At 34.5% G+C, this 22,447-nt stretch overlaps 1 protein-coding gene across 5 annotated transcripts in view; it reads right to left on the reverse strand.

Moving 5' to 3' along the window:
• Nucleotides 1–667: 667 nt before the first annotated feature.
• Nucleotides 668–22,447, reverse strand: part of TMPO (thymopoietin) — a 29,723-nt gene continuing 7,943 nt past the window's right edge. The window contains exons 2-9 of one of the 5 annotated variants that reach the window (XM_032346689.1): nt 22,239–22,365; nt 18,189–18,347; nt 12,615–12,712; nt 5,423–5,542; nt 5,228–5,323; nt 4,696–4,806; nt 3,608–3,696; nt 668–2,915 (exon numbers count right to left, since the gene is read on the reverse strand). In XM_032346689.1, coding sequence (XP_032202580.1) covers nt 2,630–2,915; nt 3,608–3,696; nt 4,696–4,806; nt 5,228–5,323; nt 5,423–5,542; nt 12,615–12,712; nt 18,189–18,347; nt 22,239–22,365 — 1,086 coding nt within the window. In that variant the 3' untranslated portion in view covers nt 668–2,629. Of the gene's footprint in view, nt 2,916–3,607; nt 3,697–4,695; nt 4,807–5,227; nt 5,324–5,422; nt 5,543–12,614; nt 12,713–14,344; nt 17,075–18,188; nt 18,348–22,238; nt 22,366–22,447 lie in introns of those variants that run through there. The other 4 variants (XM_032346690.1, XM_032346691.1, XM_032346692.1 and 1 more) reach the window with 4 other exon arrangements.

The raw sequence follows: 22,447 nt of genomic DNA on the forward strand, positions 1-22,447 counted from the left end.
GGGGTCCTGGGATAGAGCCCCGAGTCCGGCTTTCTGCTCAGCGGGGACCCTGCTTCCCTTCCTCTCTCTGCCTGCCTCTCTGCCCACTTGTGATCTCTGACAAATGGATAAATAAAATCTTAAAAAAAAAAAAAAAAAAAGCATGGTATGTCTTTGATGCTATGTGCTTTCTAATTAATTATAGGATATATATTGCTTTAAGAGTCACTAATTTATATAAACTCACACAACTTCTTTGGGGAACATGAATGATGGAAAGAGAAAAGCACTTTCATGTTATGAACACAGCTCCATAATATACCTTGACAACATCTTTGCTTAATCTCAAAGCAAGACTAACAATGAGTGTCAGATATAAGTACTAAAGACAGTACCACCAGGGGAAAAAAAGGAAAGGGAGACTGAAAAAAGTATATTTACTAAATTACTGTATTGTAGAGTGGGAAAGGTGCCTTTGAAAGCTTCCCTAAGATGGTGAGTATAATGGCTATACACTGCTTATCCATGAACAAATGAGGAGTTGATTATGAAATGATTAGAAGCAAAACATAAGGGAGAAAACTAAAATGAGAACTAAAGCCCAAAATCCATAAAAATCACTTAAGAAGTGTTATCAGGTATCTTACTGTTTGTGTTGTCTGAAAAGCATTTATTACAATGACAAAACTAGAGATTAATTACATTTTTATTATTGAATTATATTGTAAAGTCTACATCTACAATTTAATCAGGAAGAAATGCTTTGCATTTACATCAAGGACACATTTATTCTAGTGGAATAAAACAGACACAGACAAAAGACCACGTACACATTAAAAGGGGAAAAAAAAAAAAAGACTACATGTTTTACGTGGTCCTTCTTTTACTATTTTGGACCATACCTTTCTATTAGAAAACTGATCTTACATACATACAAGTTCAATTTATTTTCCCATATTTTTAAACAATAAACGAAGCTTCTCACAATTTCTAATCAAAAAGAAAAGATAGAAAACTACGGGAAGTAAAATTCAGAAACAAGGAAAAAGCGTATTGCTATTACTGTACTGCAGAAAAAAGAGTAAAATGTGCCCCCTCTGTGGCTCATCTCAAAGAAACACTTTTACTCAGAGAGGCAAGCATTTCTGATCTAGGAGTAAGTTTCCCACTCTCTCATGGGACCAGACCTACAAAAGTTTCTGATCAATTGCAAAGTAAGTAAAAAATGTCTACAAAACATTTCAAAGTTAAACATCAGAATACAGCTAATGAAATCAAAATTGTGTGCTGGCCTAAATATACATATTAAGCTTTTTTCTTTTTAAAAAGTATTTTTTTTTATTTTAGATGATATTTAAAATAACTTATATTTTTAGTGTGCTTTATGGTCAATGACTGTAAAGTTGAAATTCAAATGAGTAAGTTCAAATTTCTGTTTTACTTGATTCTACTAAAATTTCAATTACCTACACCTTTACTTAACCAAGTTATACATGAGGTAAGCTTTAGCTAAAAAATAAATCAACCACAAAGATAAGTTAACCATTTCAAGAGTACACAAAAATCATAATGCCCACTTCATATTGAGTTTATAAATTTATGTATTAACTACTTTGTATCTAAGAAAAGTTTACTGTGTAATTTTAAAGGAAACCCTTTTTGTACTTTTAAATCAAACTCTGTTGGAAAATGTAGGGCAAAGAAAAAACCTGACAAAATTTTTTTTGGTAACAGAAGGCAATGCAAAAATGAATCAAAATGGAACCTCAGACCACTGTTTTAAAGTTTCTAACTTCTAAACAGACACACACTTATTTATCTAAAAAATATTTTGGTAGCAAATTGGATTGAGAGAATAAATGTTTTGCTGTAAATAAAAAGTACAAGTTTCCAATTACAGCCTTATAGCTAGCTAAACAGTTTCTAAAAACATGTACAGCCAGCTAACAATTCTCTAAAACATGTGTATGTTGTACTAAAGATCCCTGCTAAAATATCAACAGCATTTAAATGGGTCTTACTGAAGTAGGACATTCATGATACTAGAAATCTTTTAAAAAGTGAGTACAATAGGACTACAATAATATTACTATTAATAAAAGTTACAGAAGAGATTATTGCTGTATGTTCCCCCATAAACACATCAAACCTGTGGCAGTTACAAAAAGTACAACCCAAGTTACTCTTTTTCTTACCAAATTTCATGTTTCACATATCTCTAAAGTTTTTATACAGCAGAGAATAATTCTTAAAATCTTTTCTGTAAGAATTTGAAGTATTTAAATGTGTAGCTTCACATTATACTACCATGTTTTGCCCTTCTTGTTTCCCAAATACACAAAAACAATATACATTTTTCTCAAAAGTGAAATAAGATGTCCACATTAAAAAAATAAAGCCTACAAAAAAGTTCCAGAGCTAAAAAAGATTATTCATATGGCACGAAGTGATCTCCTACTAATCCAAAGTCCAAAACATTTAAATGAAGTCCATTTCTATATATCCTGTTTGCTTTTCAATGGAATACTACTTTAATTGAGGTGAAATCACATTATTTTTAGTTCTCAAGTCAACAGGTGTACACAAATTTTTTTTATATAGTTATTAGTAAAAATAGGAGACCAAATTGAGTGTGCCAAAGAGATTTCATTCAGATGGATTTTCCAGAGTCATTACGAAGAAAATTAGTGAAGGGATTTCCTTGGTTGGTTTCCATAGCTTGATACACCAAAAACAAAAAAATGGCCACAACAACAAACAGCAAAATTTTTATCCACATGGGAATAGAGCGTCCCTTTTTTGTCTTTTCTGACTTGACATCTGCCAAGGGAACATACTTAGGAATATATTTAGATGAAAAAGATTCCTCCATCCTGAAATCACTGAGTTCTAATGGCCGGCCTGCAGCCCCTTTGATTGGTCTGCGGCAACTAGCACTGTTGGGAGTGAAAACAGGAAGAAAAAAAAAATTTAGATAAAAGTCATGATTTAGATGTATAATATAAAATATAAAATATCACTACCACTCCTAATTTCAAACACATTCTTGAGACAATAGTAGAAAACTGTCACATGTAAACAATGAGGTCAGCCTATTTAAAATCTCTAAACATTTTTCATTTAAAATGCTGGATGCTCACTCTATTAAAAAATAACTTTCAGAACATTGGTAAATATTCACTAAACTTGACTTCTTTTCAGGGCCAATATATTTAGGAGATAGAAGAAAAATAAGGTAGTTTGGTGGTGATTCTTTTAGTCAGGTAACAATTTAGCTCTTACCTAAAGTCTTTTCAATTAGAAAAGGGAAACCTTTAAGGAAAACAAGTATTTCTTCCTTACTATGAAAAATCAGAATTAGATAGTAGGTAAATAATTTGTAATATTTCAGCTTATCCAAGTTAACTTTGAATCTGACTCAACTTTCAAGAATATGAACTAGTGACTTAAGAATTAAACTGCTCTCAAAAGAACAGTTTAATTTTGAGGACACAGGTACAATAAATAACTGTGTGAAGAATTAAAAATTAAAATGCCCATTATATGCTAACCACACTTCAATTAAAAGTAAATAAATAAAAACGCCCTAGCAGAATACACTAATTCTTGTTTTAATGTATCTGAATACCTAATTCCTGTTGGTGTAGATGCTTCAAAGGGAAACATTTCCTTAAGAATATCCCTTTCTATTCTTCTTTCCTCTGTTTTTTCTCCCACCTAATAAGAAACAAACAACCACAAGTTAACATTTAGTGTAAGTGTGCAATTAAAACATCATTTAAAAAAAGTTTCAGAGAACAGATTGCATTCAAGTCTGCCCCAGCTGCCCTTTCTAAATTCATCATTACCTAAGTATCAATAAACTTCCAAAGCTCTCTTCAAATTTCTTCAATGTGGAGATATGTTAACGTGGTAATGGGGGATTACAACACATTCAACCAAGTTTAAGAAAAAACAAAACAAAACAAAACAAAAAACAAAAACAAAAACAAACCCCACAAAACTAAAATTCAGTATAGCTAATATGGCAGCATTAAGTTCCCCCACTGGATTTTCCCATGCTTCTCATTAATATTAAGAGTACACTGTTTCTTCTGTTAAGAGTTTTTAATAAAATAAATGATCAAATATGGAGGATATAAAATTAACATAGTCAATTCAATCTTCCTAACTTAAAAAGCCATAAAATGATTTTTTAAACAACCTGATTGTTTTGCTGTTTACCATTAGCCTGGATCAAAACAACCTTTGGTAAAAATTCATTAAAATTATAATGCATCATGCAGTTAGTACTTTAAAGCTTAATTATAAGGAGTTAATCAATTCAAGCATCATACAAAGTCACTTTAAAGTCCCATTATTTGACCTTTCAGTGAAAGATAGTATAGCCTTCCCAACAGCCCAGTAACACTTTCAACCCACATCAATAACAAAGAGAACATATTAGAAGCAGCACATAAATGAATATTCCCTTGAAAAGTAGAACTTAAGAGGCACACAGTAGCAAGCAGATAGTATTAGCTTATTATACTATATTAGTTACTTTTGATTGTCACTAATAAAAGTGTCTTTAAACACACACACACACACACACACACAAACACACCCCACCCAGTTAAGAAAGCTCTGCTCCCTCCCACTGCAAAAAAACAAATATAAAAAAATCTTCTCTTTAAAAGATCAATGATAGCATCGATCTAAATTTTATGCATTTACTTCAGCTCTTGTCAATGGTTTCTTTGGTGTTCTTCTGGGTATGTCTGAGAATTCAGTGATTGGCAGAATAGGAGCTGCATGCTTGAAATTTCCAGTCACCCTATTGACAACCTGCCAAGATTCAAATTATTCAGACTCAGAATTATCCAAACATAACAAAGACATGTAAAAAGAAAAAAAGATACTCTATTTCTGAACATTTGAGAACTTTCCCTTAATAAAAATTTAGGCAAAAGAACCTAGAAATGAACATATTCAGTGCTTCTCATATGAAGCCTTAGCACTCTAGATATTTTAGCAAAAAAGTTTCCTTATAATACTTAGAGGTAAGATTCTTGTACAAATTTATATATGTATAATCGTGGCCATACTAAAAAATTCTAAAATTCAGAATTATATGGGAAAAGGAGTTTAAAAATATAATTGTTTAAAACACAAGTTTGAGATTTGCTGAAATTTACCACCTCCCCAATTCTAATTAAAGGGTAATTTACAAAGAATACCACTTGTATAGTTTATGAAACATATTTACTAAGGTTTCGTTGCTTGAAGCCATTATAGTTTCAGCTATGGGAGTACTCTCTGAAATTATTGCACCATCTATACGAAAATGTTCTGAAGTTTCCACCTGTTAGTTTGAAAACAAAACAAAAACAATAAATATAAAATAATCACTAAAACCCTACCGATCTGAAAACCCAATTCTAAGCAATAAGCCTTGCATCACCCTTTTTCTTGGAGTTCTTCTCGACCCTCTTGTGGATTCCCTAGTTAATGCCTGCAGAGGTCCGCCTTTTGAAGATCCACTTGTCCATTCAGTCTCAGTTATTCCAGCTTGAGAATAGCTCTATTCAAGCATCGACACATTAAAAAAGTCAGATTCTAACATCAAACACCTTAATAATGGCCATTAGCTAGTGCACTGAGAAGTCATAAAAAATCTCTAAATGCCATCTTTTGCAAACAATGCAATGCCCTCAAAATATTTCTAAAATGTATTGACTGAACCAATATGCAGGCATCGGAAGACACTTAGACTATGGTAAAACACATAGGAGCTCACAAATTGTAATAAAAGCAAGAAGAAAAAAAAGCACTTAAGTTATCACCAGCTCCTTTTGTGACTTGCTATTTGGCTCTCGTATCACAACTGCATCTCTTTGGCTGTCTAAACAAAAAGCAGGCTGATCATGACTTATAAGAAAGTCATTTATTGTAACAAGGCAGTTTCCTTTAAAAACAAAATAAAATTTTATAATTGTTAGCACAAATTAAACATTATCCTTTCCAAGTAGGATTATTTAAATAGGTTCAGTTTAAATTATAATCTACACACAGCTATCTGAACTTAAAAGTTCCCAGATGTCACTGACAACATTGAGCAACAAAATTGACAACAAAAATCTGGTGGTCACCTCTTTCACAAACTGGCAAGCCTGTAACATCAATGCCAAACCCAAGTGATTACCCACTCCTCACTACAGAAAGAGAGCGTTAGTGATGGGTCACTGGTATCTTCCAGTCCCAGACTCCTATCTCCCTGAGAAGGGAACTGATTTTTCTTCACTTAAAAAATAATTTAGTAGTCCTTACATAATAGCTTAAAAACCACTAGACTAATACTTCTCAAACTATAATATACATATTAATCATGTGGAGCTTTTGTTAAAATGTAGATTCTGATTCAGCAGCTCTGGGGTATGGCCTGAGATTCTGCATTCCAAAAAGCAATTTATTCAACTTTGAAGCCACTATTACCAAAGAAATTAACCAGAGATCATCCACCAATGATCAGTACTGTACTAGAGTGTGCGTATATTGTCGCTTCTGCTCTCAAGCTAGTATTTTATCTAAGTAACTGATTTTTTATATTCAAGTGAGTGCCTATTAATTTTTTTTTAAAGATTTTATTTATTTGACAGAGAGAGATCACAAGTAGGCAGAGAGGCAGGCGGAGAGAGAGGAGGAAGCAGGCTCCCTGCCAAGCAGAGAGTCTGATGAGGGACTTGATCCCAGGACCCTGAGATCATGACCTGAGCCGAAGGCAGCGGCTTAACCCACTGAGCCACCCAGGTGCCCATTTTTTTTTTTTTTTTTAAAGATTTTGAGTGCCTATTAATTTTAAAGACAGATGTATTTCACTCTTATCCTGGGACAAGAACGCTTATCCAGTAAGAATGCTTATTTCATGGCAACATTACTACCAGAACAAGTTACAAACATAGTCTCATTCCTAATTTTGTATTTCTTTATATTTGGGATTTAACGTGTAAGAGTTTCTCTTTAACTCACAGTTGGAAACTCTGGGTTCCTTTTCCTGCTATCCATTAGGAAATATCTGCTGCATACAAATCTAAGGTCAAATCTGTTAAATTATATAGGAACAATAAATAGTTTTAATCAGAGGTTCTCAATCTGGCAGCACAATTATCAACTGGGAGCTTCTGAGAAATATCAAATGCCCCAAACCCTACTTTGGTCCAATTAAGTCAGAATCTCTTCTAGAAGGGCCTTGGGAATAGTTAATTTTTATAACTCCAGAGGGAATTCTAATGTGCAGCCAGCACTGAGAACACCTGGTTTAAGATCTTGTAACTGAATTGTGATGCATCTCAAAGTCAAGTATCTTCTTAAAACTACATTCAATTCTGTTTCCTCTTTCATAGTCAATTGCCCAGTGCCAGTAAAATTAATTAAAAGCACTATTTTAAAAATATTCTGGTTTGACAGCCTATCTGGTATTATTAGTAGATACTAAGTATTTTGAAACTCTTCAAAGAATTAAAAACTACATTTTTTTAAAAAAAAATTTGACACAGAGAGAGAGAGGTCACAAGCAGGCAGAGAGGGAGGCAGAGAGGCAGGCAGAGAGAGAGGGGGAAGCATGTTCCCTGCTGAGCAGGGAACCGGATATAGGGCTTGATCCCAGGACTCTGGGATCATGACCTGAGCCGAAGGCAGAGGCTTAACCCACTGAGCCACCCAGGTGCCCCAAGATTTTGTTTATTTGAAAGATGGGGGGAGAGAGAGAGAGCGAGGGAGCTCGCATAAGTCAGGGAAAGGGGCGAAGGGAGAGGGAGATACAGACTCCCCACTGAGGAAGACCCTGGTATCATGACCTGAGCTGAAGACAGACACCCAAATGACTGAGCCACCAAGGCACCCCTAAAAACTACATTTTTTTAAAATTAAATGATTTTATTTATTTATTTGAGAGAGTGAGCAAAAGCAAGAGAGCACAAGCAGGGGGAGTGGCAGAGGGAGGGGGGAAAATAGGCCCTCTACCGAGTGGGGAGCCCAATGAGGGGTTGATCCCAGGACTCTGGGATCAGAGTCACCCAGGCACCCCTATTTCTTGAAAGGGCCAATAAAACTGATAAAATATAAAGACCAGATATTTTATTTTTGTCCATGAAGGTGGGGATGAGGGAAGTATCACTTCCTTAAAACTGGGTTTTCTACCAAATTCCACGATTTTCCATGTTATATTTTGAACAGAAATGAGCTCTTCACCAAAAATTTTACCAACATCTACTGAAACTATTATGGTTGATAAAAAAATAACATGTTTATATTTATATTACTCATCTTTGACATTAAAATCAAGTTCCATTTAAAGATTCTTTTATTTTCTTCTATGGAAGGAAACACAAGAAATACATTGGTTGCCTGTGGGAATACCAAGGAAGGGGTGGGGAAAGCAACTTTTTACTATAAATCATTTATATTTCCTTTTGTCCAAGTTTATTGAATTCTTTGGTTGAGGACTGTCAACTAGTTTTATTAGTTCTTTCACTATTATTATCTATTTAGAATTAATCACCTTCATAGAAAACTAATTGACACCTCTTCACACACCAGAAAAGATATTCTGAAGATTTTTTTCTACCAGAGTCCACTACAAACAAGTGAAAATTATTGACTGAAAAGAAATTCATTGCTATGTAAAATTAGTTCATGTGATACTATATACTCTGTATCAAAAACTAACTGCAGCAAGATGTTCTGCAGCAACTCCTCTTAATTTATCAGGAAACCAAGAGGAAAAAGAAACAAAAACCTCACATTGCCCTTCAATAGGCAAAAAGGACAGTAGGCAGTTGAGGCACAAGAGAATGCAGGAGCTGGGCTATTAAAAGGTAGCTATAGATCTGTCAGTAAAAATATAAGCTCTGAACAAAATGTTCACATAAAACTAAGTTATAAAAAGAAACAGTATAATTAAAAGCCACTTTACTCTGAGGAACTACCAGTTTAGTAATGTGGTTAACTCATATTAATTTTTTTCTCAGAACAGTGTCCTATCCCTCCATTAGAGAAAGGTACACTCATACATTGCTGGTAGGAATGCAAAATGCTTCAACTCTTATGCAGGGGATTTGTATAACATCTAGCAAAATTACCCAGTAATTTCAATTCTAGATTTCCTCAAGATAAATTGGCTAAAATATGAAAAGATACATGCAAACCGTTGTTCATCAATTCATCTTTGCATTACCTAAACAGTATAACTGAAAATAATCCAAATACCCACTAAAAGGAAAACAGCTGAATAAAATACAGTACATCCATAAAATGCAAGGACATTCAGTGGTACAGAGCAATGAGGAAGATGGCTAGACTGTATTCTGATACAGAGTGACCTCCATGTTTAGATTACCAGAAAGGTAAAAATGTGCAAAGTTTATTGCCTTTTATGTAAGGAGGGAAGCAAAAATAAGTGTATAAATCTATGTATTTACTTATTGTTTTCAAAAAGAAATAAAGCCCAACATAACAGCAAGTTGCCTATAAATGGAAGGAACAAAGAAAAAAGCCAAATTTCTGACTCCATCTTATTTTGCCTAAATAAAACTATATATTCAATATTTGAAAAGTTATGAAAGAAAATTCACTCAAGTGATTTGAAGCACAGTATTTTGATTTTATGCTCAAAAGACAAAAACTGCAACCCCGCCCCCCCCACCGTAAAAACTGCCATTTAGCAGCCTTATGATCAAGAGCACTGTATTATGTTGAAACATCTATATAGTGGTAACTACATAAATCACATTATTTTAAGAACCAAGACACTCAGCATAAGAGATATAGGCAGAACACCCAGAAGTTAGATAGCTTGCATTCATAAATTTGATGAACTCATGATTTATTTTCTCTTTCTAAAAAATAAGTACTCCTAGCTCTACCAGTAAATATGCCTAGAAGCAATGACAACCCAGCAGAAATGACCAGCCTACCATGCAGATTGTAGGTAGCCTCCAAATAATATTTGCAAAGAAAAGGATTAGGGTTCTTTGGGAAAAGGGCTGATTTGGTAAAAGGCAGGCACCATACATGAGCCTGGGACATCTTACTTTGGCAGAAAACAAGAAACTATCAAAGACAAACAGGGTCAATAAAATGACACAGGAACCAACAAAGAACAAGAGGAACCTAATGGCTAAAGATGGCACAGTTTGAACATGGAAAAAGAATGATGAGGATAACTGGTCATAAATGAAATAGATAAAAACCATACTAGTTAAAAAAGATTTTATTGATCACCTTTCAAAGTGACTAGGCTTTAATTTGAAAGCTGGCAAATTATGCTGGCTCTCCTGTGTGAATTTTATTTGAAGATAACTATGCAGGTCATGAGGGAAAAGTTCTCTTTAAAAGAATTCCAGTTACAGATGTAATGGAGTAAGAGAATGAGAAAAATCATTACCTTACAACCAAAATAGTAGATGTAGGCAATAATCATAAATGACAGTCATAATCATTAAATGAAAGGGTGATATGGGACTTTAAAATGGATGGATGGATCATGCTTTCAACACCTGAACCTACTAACTTAGTGTCATTTGCCTCATGAAATGATGCAATATAAAAACCAGAACACCATTTATGAAGTATTTGTGCCAAAGAAACTGAACCTGAATCTAACCAATTCTCTAGATCTATGCTGTTCAACATGGATAACTACATGGTAACTACTAGCCATATGTAGCTAATTAAATTTAAGTAACATTAAAGTTATAGTTTCTATACCACACAAGCCACATTTCAAGTATTCAATAGCCACATGCTACCACAATGGACAGCAGATACAAAGAACACTTCTATCATCACAGAAAGGTCTGCTAACTACACAGTTCTACTATAGGTCTAACTCCAGTCTGCATGCGAAAGCACAGTTATAGAATAAGAGATTAAATGACACTTGAAGAAGCAATCCTCCAAATCCAGAATGTGGGAAATTTTGGAGAGAACTGACCTGGTCTCTTCACCAAATTAATAGAGGGGAAACTTGCAGTGGAGACAGCTACAGACTTAAAAACAAAACAAAACAAATACCAAACAGTATGTGTAGCTTACTTGGATCCTGATTTGAGTAATTTAATCATGAGAGATATTTCTGAAACTGGAGAAATTTGAATAGATTAGACATGAAAGAATTATTAATTTTATTAGGTGTGATAGTGGCATTGTTGTTATATATATGAATGAAACAGCTATCTTTTTGAGATATACACTGAAATACTGACATTTTAATGTGTGAAATGATGTCAGAGATTCACTTTAATATATTCCAGCAAAAAAGCAAAATAGCAATACCAAAAGTAATTAAAAAAGCTGGAAGGTAGAGGTGAAAATGAAATAAAACCAGCAAAATGTTGAAACTTGTGAGGCTCTGGGACTAGAGGGTCATTAAACTCTTCCCTCCAATTTTCTTGATGTTTTTAAATTTTGTGAGGGCCATAATCATCTCCTAAATCTATTTACCCTGTCCTTCAGTTTGGATTCCCCAACTCAATTAAACCATCTATAATACCATCCTTCATCCTGGCTTTTAACCTATTATCTGATCAGTCCAGCATTCTTGATGGCACTATACCCTCCCGCATTCATACTGTGGACTAAAATTCTCCATACTTGTCTATTTCATCGTCCTTCACTAGATTTTCTTAGTTTCTCTAGCTTTATTATTTCCTTGTTCTTCAGCATGACCCTGGAGCTCTTCCCTACTAAATAAAAGGGCAATATCTTTATTCCAGTATTTGGTTCTATATTAAACAAAATCTTGCACTGAATGCTCTATACATTCTCCATAATCACCAAGATTATTTCTAACAAAGAATTCTGAAATTCAACTTATCAAGTCATCAAACCCAGTTAGACATGGCTTAAGAAATCAAGAACTTACTCTGAGGATGCATGGCTTTAAAATGACAAAGAGAAGATGGAACAGATAAATAACCAACTAGACAAATCTTTCAAGCTAGACAAAGTAAGGGTAAGGAAAATCACTCCTGGGATAGCTATCTTGTAAAGGTCAGCCAAATCAATGCTAGATTAGTCAATAATTTGTTCTCTGTAAATTAGTTCATTTATACCTGTGTTTATTAGTTCTCACTTAGTTTCCTACATTTTCCTTTTGAAAAATTTTATCTTGCCTCACCTACAATGAAAAAGAAATTTTCACCTCAGATAAGGAAAGAAAAGTGTGGTCTTAGGAACAGACTAGCTTCAGAGTTGAGGGAAAAGTCACAGAAGACAAGCAAAAGTAAAAGCAAAGTTAGAAACCTAAAGATTAAATATAAAATCCTTCCTTTCCTTTAAAAAAAAATGCTTAGGCATTTATTTCCACCTTTTAAAATATTTCCCTTAAAAGGCAGTATATGACTGGCCTTGAACCATGCTCAGCACAAAATCAAACACAAATGAGACATTTATTAAACACTTGCTTTTGCAGTAAACACAGGCTACACTACTGACAAAAAACATGAAGTTTAGATTTCTAATGCCATTTAATGAACAATGGAACGAACACTTCATTGAGTGCGCTGGAGTTTATTTAACCAAAGGCTAGGACACAAGCAAATTAGTGTTGTCAGATTACTTATACCTGAACACAGTGATCATAAAACTAAAGATACCTGATTGTGTTCAACTCTTCTTTGCTTGAGTGTTACTGGAGTCTTTGCTCTGCCCTTTAGTGGTTCTCTCTTCTCAAGCTTGAGCTCTATTTTAGAGTCTGGAAATAATATCGGAGAAACATTACTCTCTGAAATATACAATAAATTACAATGTCATCCTAACATTATTCTGGAAACTTGGTTTTAGGCATTCTAAAACCTATTGGTTACTACCTCAACAGACCATGACTATTCAACTGCAATGTCTTTAAAAACTTTACTTTTCCATTATTTTATTCCAGTTTTGTTCATCTCCCCTACTCCATCTGTTCACTGCTTCTACCTATTCTTCCCTTTTTCTGGGACTAATAGCCTAAAACATAAAGTGAATTCAAACTGCCCATGGAAGCTTTACACAAAAAAAAACTATTTGGATAAAGGAAGAGGCTATTAAAATACACAGTTGCTAATACTCTTTTGTTCATACAGTGCATTACTACTATATAAACAAGGGTTAGTCATTAAAATTTGAAATACGGAAGAAAAAAGCTATAGGAACTTTAAGACTGAAAACAACTGTATGGTATTAAGCCTCTAAAAAAAGTAACTGCAATGACTTTGATACTTCAGTGTAGTTTAAAAGTCCTCACTTCTGTTTTGATGTGATTATAAAAACTGGGTACAACTAAGGAGGTAATAAAGAATCCTGATCACAGAAAGTAATACTCACAGGTCACTCCATAATAAAAGTAACATTTATTTGAAGAGAAGCCAGTGCATATATATTAATTAGCATTTCACCATAATGCTAACCAATTCAAATATATCTTTTTATAGTCTTCAATATTCTGTTCTCCTAGCCTTCATTTTTATCACCATTTGAAGAACTAGTTGGGTTTTTTTTTTTTTTAAGTAATGTCTAAACCCAAAATGGGGCTTGAATTCATGACCCCAAGAGTCCTATGTTCTACCGACTGAGCCTGCCATGCGCCCCTGAAGAGCTAGATTTTTAAAGACTTATAAAAGTTTCAGTTAAGTCCCACATTTTTGTCATCATTTATCATAGTATAGCAAAATTAATGTCTGTTGTGACTACTAAAACTTGTATTATCAAAAATTTAAGTTAGAGTACTTTCCTACCAAAGATAGAAATAGAGTTAATTCTTAAAAAGCTTAGCTTTTCATGAACTTGATGCGCTGGTGCTAAAAAGTAGTCAGGACAGTTAGGTTTTACTATCTAGTCTAGTACTAGTCAGTCCAGAGTCTACTTGCAATTTTCTCCCAACTAGTAATTTTTACTATGTTAGTTCAAATAGTTCAATTTTAGTTAGGATTAATGTATCAGCCCCACCCTCACCTCCCCAAATGTCTATTAATCTATCTATTGATATATTTAAGTTTGTGACAACCTTTAGCATTATAAACCTTATGTTTTATTAATTCAAAATCTAAGAATGAGAAATCACAAAGCAAAGAACCCAATGGTAAATGAGTAGAAATTGATTAAACAAATAAAGTATCTGGTTATAGATTAATTCCTTTCAAATTTAAATTCCAACAGCCAATAAAAACATGGTCTTTAACAGAAGAAAAACCACACAAGAATAAGTAGAGTATTTTAAACTATACCATTGGAATCTCAAGCAAGTTTCAATGAAGAAATGGAAAGGAAACGTTCAAGAACAAATACCTAACTTGTTGCAACTCCAAGAATAAAACACACATACAACATGTTTCTGGAGACCACACGAAACTGTTCAAATTACAACTTTATTGAATTTGCAGAAGCATTCTACAGTAATACATTAGAAAAAGTCACATAGCACTTAGTAGGTACATGTATACATGTACATTCCAGAAGACAAATGACAAAATTACTCCCAGGAAGATGCAAAGATGGACATGTATAGTAAAAATATAATAATTGCCAGGAGTACCAAAGGGACTGAACTTTGCTGATACTTAACACTACTATTTTCCAGAAAAATACAAAGAAATTTGATTATTAAATGTTTCTATAGTTAGACTCATCTTACAATCACAGAAATGAAAACACAATATACTGCTTTACACAAAGGAATATAGTGTTTCTTAGGAATTTTTAAAAAATAGCTTAAATCTGCTTTTAGAATTTAGATTAAATCTAACCATCCATGAACCACAACATAACCTGAAATTATTAAAAAAAAAAAAAAAAGCCCCACTTTTCCAGTGTGTAGTTCATCTGACACACTACAGTGATAGTTAGAATGCACCATTCCACAATTACATGGTTTAAAGCAGTTATTTTGTAAGGTGTGGTCCATGAACTGTGATACCAGTCCTTGAAGAAATGAGACACTTGCACCAGAATGTAAACTGGCACACTGTTCTATCAATAAAAATTTCCCACAAAAATAAACACTGTCATTCATCTAAAAAGTGTCTCTAGATTCAAATTCTGGTGCATATTTATCTGTGGATCAGTAACTGTCTATAGTATGGCACTTTGAATTTCATTGATCTAGAATATTATGAAGGAATACAGAAGGAAAAACAAACAAAAGTGAGAATAAAAGAAAAAAATTGTAGACAAGTTCCAGAAAGTGAAAAAAAATATAGTAATATTTAAATCAGTGAAGACTCCACTTATATTCTAGCTATTCGCGTTTTCTTAGTCTTGGAGAATTGTAAAATCTTAGTAGGAAAGAATGAACTGTATGAGGCAAAAATGTGACCCAGAAATCTTTAAACTGTTTCTATCAGGCTTTTTCTATCTGTGCAACTGAAAAAATATAGGCAGTTCTATGTAGGCAAATAGTTTGATACTATAACTTGATGGGCAGAAGCTTGACTTCGAAAATAGCCCAATCTGGAGTCTAAAAAGATCTTCAAAATCTTGGCATAAAAGCACTTGAAATTCTTAGGGAAGCTGCTAAGTTCCCCGTATCAAAGATCAAATAGGTATTTTTATTCTTAACTTTATTAGCGTTTATTTCCACGCTTTTTAGTTACTTTACACACTTCTCCTCCAAATAATGTTCCACCTTTAAAGGGAGTAACCACCAGCTTATTCTTCGAAGCTGGATTAATTTTACAATCCTTCAGCCAGAGATAGCGGCGACCTAAAGTGGAAGATCCCATGCTATGGGCAGCCATCTTTACTTCATCAAATGCAGCTTCACAAAGAAATGAGGCTGTATCATATGTTTTGCTCAGAATCCCAAGCGCCTGGTGCAAATGACTAGGATCTGAGCTAAGAATTTGTGCAGCCTGACTAATGTCTGCCTGTAGAGCCCTAACTACGAAGGCAGTATGGGTTGCAATCTGCAATGCTGATGCTGCAGCTTCATATGTTCTACAAAGTACTAAGTCTAACTGTTTATCACAAGAGTCCGTGGAAGCTGCCTGAATACCTACTGGTGGAGTGGCTTCAGAAATAAACTCCAGTATTTCATCATCTACTTTTGGAACTGATAATATCTGTGTTGCCTCTCTGGAGGAAATTGGATACTTGCATGCCAATGAAGGCAGTTGTTTGTCAATTTGCTGCCACTCCTCTTCAATTACCTTTAAAATAGATTCATGGAAGGGAAAAGATAGTTCTGGGGCATCTGTATTCTCATGTTGTGACTGCTTAGACACTTCTATGCCTAAGGTAGTGAGTGAGTGAGAGACAACAGTTTTGGCAAAAGATGACATCAGTTCAGATCCAGGTGTATTTTGAAATGTCACAAAGGAACCTGAATCCTTTTCCTCTACTGACTTTTCACTGAGCCGAGGGAATTTTCGTGGAGGAGACAGGGACTCAGTGTCTTGATAATTAGATCGATCAATTCTCTTCCATCTGTTTTCTACATCCAGTGGGGCTGTAGAGTTTGAAGTCCCAGGTAAACTACCTACCCCACCCTGGACCAACAAAGAATTGACATAATCTCTGATTGCCTGAGCAAGTGGTGGAGAAATTACTTGTGATCTCTCAGACTCTTCTAGTGCTTTCCTTTCACTGGAGAGAACTGACTGATCTGAAACACGGGACCTCTCAGTACACAATGGTTGAATTCCACTTTTCTCTCCATGGTAAATGTTTTCTACTATATCTTTATAGCAAGTAGTGGTGGTTTCTTTAATCAGTGAAGGAGAAGCTGCAGCAGAGACCAACATGGCAGCGAGTTCATGCTGAGAAGATGCCGAAGAACTTTTCTCTAAACATCTATCATGGCTAGACTTGGAGGAAGTAAACAAATTCCCTCCAGAGGCTAACTTCTGCAATTGTTCCCTGCCAGGCAAGGTTGTGGCAATAAGAGGTTCCCTAGGTGGGTCTCCCTTAGAAGTATGAACTTTCTTAGCTGCCTGTAGTTCAGTCCTGCCCAAAGGAGGACGGGTGGAGATTTCAGGAAAAGAAATACCCTGAAAAAATCCACCAGAGGGAGTAGTTGGAAGTTCAGAAAAAGGAACAAAATCCCTAGTGGACTTCACTTTCTTGTGTTCTTTCTTCTTTCCTGTAGAGGCAAAAGAGGCAGGAAGTTTAAGCATTACTTGTGTTCAAGCTAATTTTATTCTTTGCCTCCTTGCTAACATAGTGCTGTTGAAGGAAAAGACTATATTTCATATTCTGAACAACCAATCAACACACTGTGCCCTGGCAGGCAGTGCTTATGAAGATATAAGTAATTTGAATCAAATTAAATAATCATGAAACTGACAAACAAGTTATATGAAATTAAAAAATTAAAAACTATCAAGTTGTTCTTATTATAGAAAGGTCATTAATTTCACATACTATTTTCAAAAAATACTTAAATATTATGGTCAAATTTTCCTATAACAGTCCACCAAAAATACGTCAAAATATTTGCTTCATAGGTGCCCTGAAATCACATTATCTAGCAAAACTATAAATTTAAATATCAACAGAGAACAGAATATATGCCATATTATAAATACTACCACTATATACTAATTATAATAAACTGGACACATATATAATCTATCAGTAGGATGAGATCTCAAAAGCAAGTGAAAAGATTTGGCATGCTATTTATATAAATTTTTTAAAAGTTCAAAATAATATTATGTTTTAGATGCATATAAAAAAGTATTTGGGGCGCCTATGTGGCTCAGTTGGTCAAGTATCCGACTCTTCATCTCAGCTCAAATGTTGATCTCAGGATTGTGAATTCAAGCCCATAATGGGCTCCAGACTAGGCATGGAGCCTACTTTCAAAAAAAAAAAAAAAAAGGTATTTAAAAATGGATTGGAAAGATTAGCAACAAATTACAGTGGTTGCTTCTGTGTTAATACTACTTGGAAAGGGTAAGTGGGGGAACTTCATCTTTATTTTTAATACTTTAGTCTTTTAGAAAAATGAAATTTGAAGAAAAAAGGTACCTGGCAATTTTAGGTGACCAAAAAAAATCAGACATTTGTACATTTCTGTTTCTTAGAATTCTCAAAAGGTACTCAAATGAAATTACTTAGAGGATTACTGATGATATGAACAAAAATTACATGTAACTTGGTAATATTTAAAATTTTATCTTCTTCATGGTTACTGTACCTTATGAGTCTGAAAAAAATTATATATATTTGACTAACATCATTTAAAATTTTACCTTCTTCATTGTCACTGTATCTGTCAGAGTCATTACTTCCATTCTGTCTTGTATTTTCTGCTGATGAAGAAATTGCTGGCAGAGGAGTAGATGATCTTGACTCTGTTCCCTGTTCCCTCAGTTTCAACAGTTTTTTCTCATACAGTTTCCTGGTTGTTCCTGTATTAAGGCAGAACTTGGTTTAGCATTTGTATTGTCTTGTTTAAGATCCTACTCACTGTCTTTAGCAACATTAAAATGTTATATTCACTCTTTCCTTTCCTACATGTAAGTGCTTTAAAAACTATATAAAGGATTCTTTTCTAAAATAGGTGTTTTTCTGAGATTTTAATACATGATTACAACAATGTTTCTTTTAGTAACATGAAATACATAGTAGATTGATATAAATCTTACTATAGATCACCTACTAAAGAGCCATGTATGACCAAGTATTTTTGACTGAAACGTCTTGGACTCTGTATATTTTCCCCCAGTACTATGTAATAGTATTTGCCTTGTAGAAAAAAAATCACTTTTATAAACCGTATTCCTCTGAATACTATGATTAAAACCCCATGACTCTCAGAGTTTAATATGCCTAAAAAGAGCCACTCAGTTAGGGGAAAAGAAAAGGCATACAAACAACTTTTTTAGTTGAATATATTTTCATATAACACTGTATAAATTTTGAGGGAACCTGGGTTGCTCAGTGGGTTGGGTGTCTGCCTTTGGCTCGGGTCCCGATCCTGGGGTCCTGGGACTGAGCCCCACATCAGGCTCCCTGCTCAGTGGAAAGCCTGCTTCTCTCTCTCCCACTGCCCTTTCCCCCCACCCCTACTTGTACCCTCTCTCTCAAATATATAAAATCTTAAAAAAAAATTGTATATATTTAAGGCGTTACATCATTTTAGATAAAACTACTTTGAGATTAAAATAACCTATTATGGAAAATGTGTGCCACAAGCAGAAATTACATACCAATTAGATAGCAAAATAAAATGGATTATTAACACATTTTTAACACATTTCAGCATGAATGACAATTTAAAACCAAAAATAGCTTTTATTTTCTATTTTACACTAGCTGCATGTCTCCCTGGTTTCTATAAGATGAATACAATGATGATAAATATACATATTTTAGAAACAACACATCTCAAAATGTTACATAAGTAGTTTTAAGATGGAGGGGGAACTGGAGGATGTTGGTCAAAAGGTACAAAATTTCTGCAAGATGAATTAAGTTCTGGAAATCTAATATCAAGAATGGCCTATATATACTTCAAATCTGCAGAAGTAGACCTTAAGTGCTCTCTCATCACACATCCATACACAAACTAAAACTGTGAGGTGATAGATATATTAACTGGCTTGATCACAGTGATCACTTCACAATATATACTACAAAAACATCAAGTTATACATACTAAATATATGTAACTTGTCAATTATACCCCAAAAAGGTTGAGAAAAAATGAAGAGCTGGTATGCCACCATGTAACTTACTATATACATTGATATATAATACACATTTTTGTAGCATCTCCCTTTTGGAATTTTAAATGAAAAATTAAAAAGTGCACCAAATGTCTGTTGGTAATTATATTCATAGGCTTACTTCCAGCTATTTGGAAGTACTATGCTAAATAAAATGAAAGATAACATTCTAAATTTTTGTTTGCAACTTCACCTATAGATAAAACAAAAACAAAAACAAATCCCCAAATTGCCAGTGTTCAAATTTTTAAAAAATTTTATTTAATGTGGGGCACCTGGGTGGCTCAGTGGGTTAAGCCTCTGCCTTTGGCTCAGGTCATGGTCTCAGAGTCCTGGGATGGAGACCTGCATTGGGCTCTCGGCTCAACAGGGAGCCTGCTTCCCCCTCTCTCACTGCCTGCCTCTCTGCCTACTTGTGATCTCTCTCTCTGTCAAATAAATAAATAAAATCTTAAAAAAAAAAAGTTATTTAAAAGAGCGAAAAAAAACAGGCACAGCTTGAGAAAAAATACATCTCCCAAGATCTATCATGTATGTGTTGATATATCCCAAGATATATATCAGATTTTTAAAAACAAGTAATCAGAATATAAAAAAAAAACTTTCAAAATTCAGTAACAAAACCACCCAACTGAAAAATACGCAAAATACCAAGATCCTTAAATAAACCCATGAAAATATGTTCAACATCTTTATTCATTAGGGAAAGACCTAGTCACCACACAGAGATCTTACTACACACCAATCAGAATGACTCAAAAACTCAATCTCAAGTGCTAGCAAAGACGGGGAACAACAAGAATACTCATGTATGGTCAGTGGGAATGCAAAATATTCCAGTCAGTTTGGTGGTTTCTTATAAAAGCAAACTTACACGCATGCATGCCAAGACCCAGCTAGTCTACTCCTAGGTACTGACCCAAGAGAAATGAAGATACAAAAACCTGTGTACTATTAAAACACAAAACTCAACTGAATAAATTTGAAGACTTAATTGACTTTATTCAATGATTCATAAATTGGGCAGCATCCCATCTTCCAAGTAGAAAGGAGCTGCAAGGAACTATACTGAATAGAATTTTAAAGGCAGAAACAGGAAGACTGCTAGCAAAAGTAAAGATTGTTTCAGGCAAGTTCACCTTCCCCTTAAGGGGCAGAGCAGGTGGTCTTATCCATATTACCTCAGGTGGTCTTATCCATATTACCTCACAAGTGTGGACAAGGAAATTCCAGACTGACTGGGTTAAAATTTCACTCCTCTGGCACCTGCCTGCCTCTCTGCCTACTTGTGATCTCTCTCTCTGTCAAATAAATAATCTTAAAAAAATTTTTTTTAATTTAATTTAAATTAATTGGCATATAGTATATCATTAGTTTCAGAGGTAAAGGTCTGTGATCATCAGTCTTACATAATACCCAGTGCTCATTACATTATGTGCCCTCCTTAATGCCCCTTACCCAGTTACCTCATCCCTCACCCCCTTTTCCTCTAGCAACCCTCAATTTCCTATGGTTGAGTCTCTTGTGATTTGTCCAGTGTTTAAAATTTTACACAATTCAGGGGCACCTGGGTGGCTCAGTGGGTTAAGCCTCTGCCTTTTGCTCAGGTCATGATCCCAGAATCCTGGGATCGAGCCTGGCATCGGGCTCTCTGCTCAGCAGGGAGCCTGCTTCCCCTTTTCTCGCTGCCTGCCTCTCTGCCTGCTTGTGATCTCTTGTCTGTCAAAAAAATAAAATAAAATCTTAAAAAAAAAAAAAAAATTACACAATTCAGAATACCAAAACAGACATTTCTCATCTTGCGGTTACTGTCAAGACCCTCCAAAATTAAGGCAAAAATCACCAATAGTAACCAAATGATAGAAATCCATTGTTTTTAGTTTCAAGTCTTCTTTTTTAAGTTTGTTCTTTAAGGGACCACTCTTGATTTCTAATCAAAACAAGACTTTAAAAACGGTACTTTTGGGCGCCTGGGTGGCTCAGTGGGTTAAGCCGCTGCCTTCGGCTCAGGTCATGATCTCAGGGTCCTGGGATCGAGGCCCGCATCGGGCTCTCTGCTCAGCAGGGAGCCTGCTTCCTCCTCTCTCTCTGCCTGCCTCTCTGCCTGCTTGTGATCTCTCTCTGTCAAATAAATAAATAAATAAATAATCTTAAAAAAAAAAAAACAAAAAAAAACCGGTACTTTTAATGATAACTAAAAATGGGTACTATGCTAGGAACTGATTACCTTGGGTTATATTAATAAGTCTGTCACCCATTTACGGATTTGGATGAACCTGGCCTACTATGTCACCTCATATTTTCCTCAGTTGTCATGTTAGATCCCTATGTCTCACCAGGTACTTGTGACATGAACACCATATGAAACAATTTCAACAACAGAGATAATCTTGGAGATTATCTAAATTCATTTTTCACATTTTATTTTCCTCATTTATAGTCAAGGAACTTGTGTCCTGACCACATAAATAATTAATAACACATTGTTCCTTAGAACCCAAACTCTAACTGCTAGACAAGACAAGAAAACAATGTAGGGCAATCACAGAAAAGGAAATTTTACCAACTTACCAACAATAGGACCAGGATTCACTCCATATTTCACAAGCTGATCCAGAAGATCTTCATTAGTGAGCTCTGTTACATCTAGATCATCTTTATCTTCTAGTCTGGGTCTATCAGTTTTCTTTGTGGCTTTCTGTAAAGAAAGTCCAGTTATTATTTACACAGAGTTAAAAAAAATGTTCTTTTTACTATACTACTATATAATTAAGACTGTA

The sequence above is a fragment of the Mustela erminea genome, chromosome 6 (genome assembly GCF_009829155.1).
Source record: "Mustela erminea isolate mMusErm1 chromosome 6, mMusErm1.Pri, whole genome shotgun sequence".
In the NCBI taxonomy this organism is placed as follows: Eukaryota; Metazoa; Chordata; class Mammalia; order Carnivora; family Mustelidae; genus Mustela; species Mustela erminea.